This window comes from Amphiura filiformis, chromosome 17, assembly GCF_039555335.1.
Source record: "Amphiura filiformis chromosome 17, Afil_fr2py, whole genome shotgun sequence".
NCBI lineage: Eukaryota > Metazoa > Echinodermata > Ophiuroidea > Amphilepidida > Amphiuridae > Amphiura > Amphiura filiformis.
In genome coordinates this window covers 40,012,019-40,019,353 of record NC_092644.1, presented here as the reverse complement: position 1 = coordinate 40,019,353, position 7,335 = coordinate 40,012,019, and the positions used below count along the sequence as shown (strand labels likewise).

Below are 7,335 nucleotides of genomic sequence, written 5' to 3'. Positions count from 1 at the left end.
TATGCATCGACTATACCCAGTGCCTATAACTTGTACACAGAATTGGGGTCAAATGTCATTAAAGGGGTAAAATCTTACAATTGCATTATCTGGACATAAAGGGATATGTGGCTCAAACTCATTAACAACAAATCTCATGACCAGGGGAAATTTTACAGGGGTCGGGTCATAGGTCACGCAGAGGTCAAATCTTAGAAATGCATTTTCTGGAAATCTGTAAGGGGTATGGGGCTCAAACTTAGTGACAACCAACTTCATGACCTGGGGAAAATTTTGATACATTTGCAGGGGTCAGGTCAAAGGTCATCTTAGGTCAAATCTTAGAAAAATTTCATTATCTGGCCATCTGTAAGGGGTTCAAAGCTCAAACTCGGTGACAACAAACCTCGTGACCAGGGGAACAATTTGAAGGGGTCAGGTCAAAGGTCATCTGGGGCTAAATCTTAGAGTTGCGTTATTTGGATATCTGTAAGAGGTATAGGGCTCACTCTCGGTGACAACAAACCTCATGACCAGGGGAACATTATTGAACATCTTGCAGGGGTCATGTCAAAGGTCATCTGGGGTCAAATTTTCTGGACATCTGTAAGGAGCACGGGACTCAAACTCGGTGACAACAAACCTCATGACCAGGGAAATATTTTTGGAACATTTTGCAGGGGGTCAGATACCTCCACAACACCAACAAGCCCCAGCTAGGTTTGTGGTCTATGACCACCATTTGCCACTAGTTTGTACTTTGTTCTCAAAATTACAAAAAAAAAAACCCGACTTAGGCAATTATCGTAGTAGGGTGACGATATGATGCCTTGAACACAGTAATCAACTCTTACTGTATCATTACATTACCACACATTTGATTTTCAAATGATCATCGCGTGTCAAAAACAAATACAATTCGCTTCAACATTCACGAACATGAAATATTTAATTTTTTTAAACCAGGATGAACAAATCGTTCTTGCTTCGTACTCAACTCTTTAATAAAAAAATAAGTATTAAAATTCATATCAATAAGGTTGCATCCGAATTTCATGCAGAAACAACAACATTTGTGACATATTTGTAAACACAAAAAGATTGAACATGATTGCATGTTATGATTATAATATTGTGTTATCAACAAATTTACATGAAGCCACAAAAGAAAAGCAACATAATCTGAAGTAATAAAAGAACTTTTCTACTTCAGAAAGCACTTCTTGCATCTTTCAAGTTTCCAGGAAAAGGAGTCGCATTAATCTTCCAAGTACAAATTCAATTATTAACAAAGCTTATTTCAAAATACTTTCTTCAACAGTCAAGCAGCATTCAGGCATTTCACAACATGCAACTCATGCGTTTTGCCAGGGCATTTTGCAACACATTTCCCGATCCAGTTATACCAAGGGTCATGCTGTCAACATAATAATAGTGTTGTCAACAGAAAACATATAAACTGGTTATCTCTGTCCATGTTTTATAGGAAAATGTATCTCATTTTACACAATAGATAAATAAATATTCCAAGATGGCAGTCCGATTGGACGATTCCAAGGCACCGTGGTTAACCAGATAATATTCACGATTGGCGAGTTAAGGTGACGATTCAAAGGCACCGTGGTTATCAGTATCACACACTGGATTCCGTTGCTTTAAGCTCATACGGCGGTTCCGTCTCCCAGCACCTGACCCTGTATAATGAGAAAATACGAAATATAAATAAATTATGCGAGCTTTTATATATGATTTAATTGTTACTCCAAAAACACTTAACGCAGCTGGAGTAGTCGGGTTAGTATTATAGTGTCTTTTCAAATAGATATTAAGAGCTGTAGAATGTTCTTCTGGTTTCTCCAAGAGCTTTACTTAGACCAATGGTCACTAAAAGTAACGGTGGGTCATAAACAGATCACACTCACACCTCCCAGAAGTTAAGAAATTGGAAGACACGTTATGGGCAAAGTAAAGAACAACATGCGTACGTAACTCCGGTTGAAAAAATCACATTATGTAAACAATAGTACATAGTCCGTCAAAAGGGGATTTCCCTTTACCTTCAACTATTAAATAAGAACCACTTCACTTAGTCGGTGTTAGTAAGCATATTTGAGTTTGAATATATCAAAAGGGCAACTATATTTTATCACGTATTCATGCCTATAAATTATGGAATAATATTGCTAATGCAAGAAAGCAAAGTACATTGTTGTTAAACTATTGAACTAACAATAAGTGGCACACAAAAAAACCGGACTTTGCAGGTTTGCACTATCGATATTAATGGGTTGTCTCATGGGTGCAAACAAAGTTTGAAACAGAGGTAGGGCAAACTTACATTTCCTGTAAGGCGCGTGAAAGTCGATTCCGAGTTTATCGTCCCCCGCCCGCGTCACTTTTTGGAAACCAAAAATACCCGCGTCAAATTTTCAAAAATGCCAAAATAATTCATTATTTTCAAAGTATCAGTGTTTTCATCAGTTTTAGCAATTGGAAACATATATTTTTGTTTGTAAAACATATATTCATAACTTGGGAGCAAAACCAGGTTCTCTTCTAATTTTTCTAGTCCTTACCCATATAAAAAACATGTTTATAAATCACATGTATGAGTTTGGCTTTAAATCAACACGCATTTTAGGTCAATAATGAAATCTGATGAAATAATGAAAAATGAAAAAGTCACCTCACCAACCTGGAAAAAAAAGTGATGATAAACTCGGAATTGACTTTCATGGGCCTAATACGGCTACTAGTCTACCTATATACGAGGAATTCATATCAATAAACAAACCGAACAGGTAGGGACCTGATCGGGAATTCCCCAAATGGGATTGTTATTATATCATTCCATGAATTCATAAGAATATTCCAATTTTGTGTTTTAATTATTGATTCAAAGGTTGGTCTGGGCAAAGATATAATCATGTATACTCTCTTAAAACAGCGTAGTTGACCCCGTAAGTAGTCGAATATGCACATTAGTAACCCCTTAATTGTGGTCAAATTTTAACCACAAAAAGGTCAAAATTTGACCACAATTTAGGGGCAAGGTGTATAATTAGACTACTTACGGGGTCAATTTGACCACGCTGTTTTAAGAGAGTAGATCAACGTTTTTAACACCACAACAGAATGATATTCTATACTTGTGCGCTTCATATTTGATATATTTAACTTAAACTGACGACGCTAGTCGTTCGCTGGCAGCCATGCAGATTCATCGGGTAAAAGTGCACTTGCCAAATTCGTCGCCTCAGGACTGTATATCTAAAGTTAGACGCAAGAACTGGCATATGTCTTACCCATCCTCCCTGTTCTTCAATCCATCCTCCGTACACCTCGTTGACGTATCGCTGTCCAAAATGCACAACTTCATCCACTTTCCTGCCAGCTTCTTTAGCTGCTACGATAAATCTTTGGGTCAGGTAGAACACAAGGGCTAGCGAGTCTACATCAGGATCGCCATCACCACATAGTGTACTGCAAAAGTTTCTTAAGGTACTTTTAAACGTATCATATGCATACTCCGTTACTAGTGATAAGAGCAGATCATTCAGTCCTTGAGTCTGTGGAGTGTCTCCTTTCTTGTATTTCTCGTTAAATTCATCCCCCATTTGTTGCAATCTCTTAGCTATCTGGTCAACGACGATTCTCTGATTTTCCGATTCGTCTAAAAAAGGGTATTCGGAGGGAAGAATAGTGAGAAAAGTTAAAAACAAAAATGTTCAACAAAATGTATAATCATTATATAAATATTGAGTAGGAATATTCAGTCCATATAAAAAAACAAGAGTATTAAAACCGGATATATGAACAAATCAATTCGAAAATACTTTTTAACAGGCACGACTGCGCGTGGAAAGTTTACGTTACCATTAAATTTGTGCAATGAATGCCTGAGACGAATATTCGTCTCAGATGAATGCAGTGGCGTAGATTTCTGAAAGTACCTGCGGCTGTGAGGGCACTGTAGCTGTACGTGAGAGCACCACCAGCATCAGATAGTGATGCTGTTTGACCCCCACTGAACCCATATGACCTCTGACCCTAAATGACCTTGGCTTGATCCCCTTTGACCTTTGATGACCTCAGTTTTATTTGATACATCCATTTGAAATTTAGAAATCATTTTCAGCTATGAATGCTGGGAAGACATTGCAGTCCTCACAGGGAGTGGTGAAATCTTCCTGTTCCTGTCATATTGAGAATTCGTTATACCATGTTTAAGCCCTCGTAGCAAGGACTCCACCCACCAAGTCTGTGCCCGATCGGACAAAGTTTGAAATTTGACCCCCTCCGTAATGACCTTTAACCTCGGTTGACCTCAATGGTATTTTGTGCATATATTCCCTCGTAGCAAGGATTCCACCCACCAACTTTGAGCCCCATCGGACAAAGTTTGAAATTTAACCCCTCCATAATGACCTTTGACCTCGGTTGACCTCAATTTCATTTCGGGCATATATTCCCCTCGCATCAAGGATTCCACCAACCAAGTTTGAGCCCGATCGGACAAAGTTTGAAATATGACCCCTCCGTAATGACCTTTGACCTCGGTTGACCTCAATTTTATTTCGGGCATATATTCCCCTCGTATCAAGGATTCCACCCACCAAGTTTGAGCCCGATCGGACAAAGTTTGACATTTGACCCCTCCGTAATGACCTTTGACCTCGGTTGACCTCAATTTTATTTCGGGCATATACTCGCCTCGTATCAAGGATTCCACCTACCAAGTTTGGGCCCGATCGGACAAAGTTGAAATTTTGACCTTTGACCTTGACCTCCGATGACCTTTCAAACTACCCCATAAACGTGGAATGCCCGATACCTATCTATATCCGAAATATCGGAGTGATGCGTCGAAGCGCGGCGAAACGCATTGCCGGACAGACGGACAGACAGAGCTTACGATTTTATTAGTACTAGTGCACCTGCAGCTGTAATGGCCCTGTAGCTATTAGGCACCGTCTGCATGATAGACACGCTTTTTGACCCCAGATGACCTTTGAACTCGGATGACCTCAATGTAATTTTTCATGCTCCCTCATATCAAGTCTAAGCACAATAGGGCAAAGTTGAAATTTAGCCCCTAGATGACCTTTGACCTCGGTTAACCTCAATTTTGTTTTGCACATATATTCCCCTCATATTAAGGATTCCACCCACCAAGTTTGAGCCCGATAGGACAAAGTTTGAAATCTTTGACCTTTGACCTCGGATGACCTCCATATAATGTTTTTCATGCTTCTCTCATATGAAGGATTCCATCCACCAAGTTTGAGCCCAATCCGACAAAGTTTGCAATTTGACCCCTCCGTAATGACCTTTGACCTCGGGTGACCTCGATTTTATTTTGGGCATATATTCCCCTCGTATCAAGGATCCCACCCACCAAGTTTGAGCCCGATCGGACAAAGTTTGAAATTTGACCCCCTCCGTAATGACCTTTGACCTCGGTTGACCTCGATTTTATTTCGGGCATATATTCCCCTCGTATCAAGGACCCCACATACCAAGTTCGGGCCCGATCGGACAAAGTTTGAAATTTTGACCTTTGACCTCCGATGACCTTGAAACCCACCCTACCAACTTGCTTTTCCCGTTACCTATCCATATCCGAAATATCGCATCGATGCGTCAAAGCCCGGCGGAATGCATAGCCGGACAGACAGATAGAGACCGCTTATTATTTTATTAGTACTAGTGCACCTGCGGCTGTGAGAGCCCAGATGCTGTGAGTGCACAGGCATGATAGCGATACTGTTTGACCCCAGATGACCTTTGACCTATCAAGTTTAAGCCCAATAGGGCAAAGTTTAAATTTAGCCCCAACATGACCTTTGACCTCGGTTGACCTCAATTTTGTTTTGCGCATATATTCCCCTCCTATCAAGGATTGCACCCACCACGTTTGAACCCGATAGGACAAAGTTTGAAATCCATGACCTTTGACCTCGGATGACCTCCATATAATGTTTTTCATGCTCCCCTCATACGAAGGTTTCGACCCACCACGTTTGAGCCCGATCGGACAAAGTTTGAAATTTGACCCCTCCGTAATGACCTTTGACCTCGGTTGACCTCGATTTTATTTCGCGCATTATAGTCCCCTCCTATCAAGGATTCCACCCACCAAGTTTGGGCCCGATCGGACAAAGTTTGAAATTTTGACCTTTGACCTCGACCTCCGATGACCTTCAAAACCACATGCCCAACATGCTTTTCCCGATACCTACCTATATGCCAAATTTCAGCGCGATGCGTCGAAGCACGGCGAAACGCATAGCTGGACAGACAGATAGATAGACAGATAGACAGATACAGCCCGCTTATTATTTTATTAGTATAGATAGATAGATAGTGAAGCCTTTTGGCGACGGAATCATTTAATGGTACAAGGGGGGGGGCGCAAAATTCTGCCATATTGAAGCTAAAGTGATGAAATATGGTGCAAAAGTGGAACAAATTAGCGCGAATCACGCAAAAATTTGCACTTTTGGGGCTAAAATGGTCAAATATGAGGTCAATTTGGTCAGAAACCCACATACAGGCATGATGGAGGCATCAACATGGGGGGGATGATTGTATGGACCACTCCTGGCAAAATATTGGGGATGTACCCCCCCATCCCCCGGGATACGCCTAGTATGAATGAATGTGAGGACGTCTGGGTATGCATGCACGTGTTGCTTTGACATCTGTCTGTTCTGTCAATTTATTTATTTGTCAGTGTATGTCTGTAGCTCTGTTCGTCTGTTCCGTCTGTCTTAAAAGTTTGTAAAATATACTTACCAGCACTTTCATCATCTGCATCTACTTCCAGATCCTCTTCTAGCTCCTCTTCAGTTAAACTGTTACATCTTAGCAAATAAGATCGCATCACTTGAGCAGTGTCCTGTTTTACAGTCTCTTTGCACAGTCGTTTTTGTTTTTTCTTTTGCCTTTTAGGTGGTGATGAAGTTGGACTATCAGATCCATTTCGGTGGTTTTTACAAGGTGGTGTGTCACTGACAACATCCTCGCAGGATTCTTGACTTTCAAGTGAAGACGACATGGTTTTAGTTAGCACCAGCACCTCAGCTTCATCAAATCCACGTTATAATTTTCTTTGTATTCAAATTTATATTCAATTTATAAGTATCCCGTCTGCTTTCCTTCAAGTACTGCTGTTTAAATAGTATATCACCTACAGATAACAAAACCAATAATATTAATCATAAATGCTAATTCCGTGTCGGCAAATCATTTTGCTTTTATGATTCAAGTAAAGAGCAACTTTATGTGTACACATGCACGTACTTTGAACAACTGTTTGTTTGCAACCCATCAACCCACATTTATATATACCCT

At 40.4% G+C, this 7,335-nt stretch overlaps 1 protein-coding gene across 1 annotated transcript; it reads right to left on the bottom strand.

Annotated features, from left to right (window-relative positions):
* Positions 1–734: 734 nt before the first annotated feature.
* LOC140137784 (uncharacterized) lies at positions 735–7,083 on the bottom strand. The gene is made up of 3 exons (XM_072159550.1): positions 6,778–7,083; positions 3,285–3,652; positions 735–1,673 (listed from the first exon to the last, which is right to left on the bottom strand). Exons 1-3 carry the CDS (start codon positions 7,037–7,039, stop codon positions 1,641–1,643), a joined length of 663 nt encoding a protein of 220 aa, XP_072015651.1. The 5' UTR covers positions 7,040–7,083; the 3' UTR covers positions 735–1,640.
* Positions 7,084–7,335: the final 252 nt, after the last annotated feature.

Coding starts and splice junctions, on each gene's coding strand:
- LOC140137784 (XM_072159550.1), bottom strand. CDS start 7,039: ATGTCGTCTTCACTTGAAAGTCAAGAATCCTGCGAGGATGTTGTCAGT. Junction 3,653..6,777: donor TGCAGATGATGAAAGTGCTG/GTAAGTATATTT, acceptor ACCCTTTTTTAG/ACGAATCGGAAAATCAGAGA. Junction 1,674..3,284: donor TTGAAGAACAGGGAGGATGG/GTAAGACATATG, acceptor CTCATTATACAG/GGTCAGGTGCTGGGAGACGG.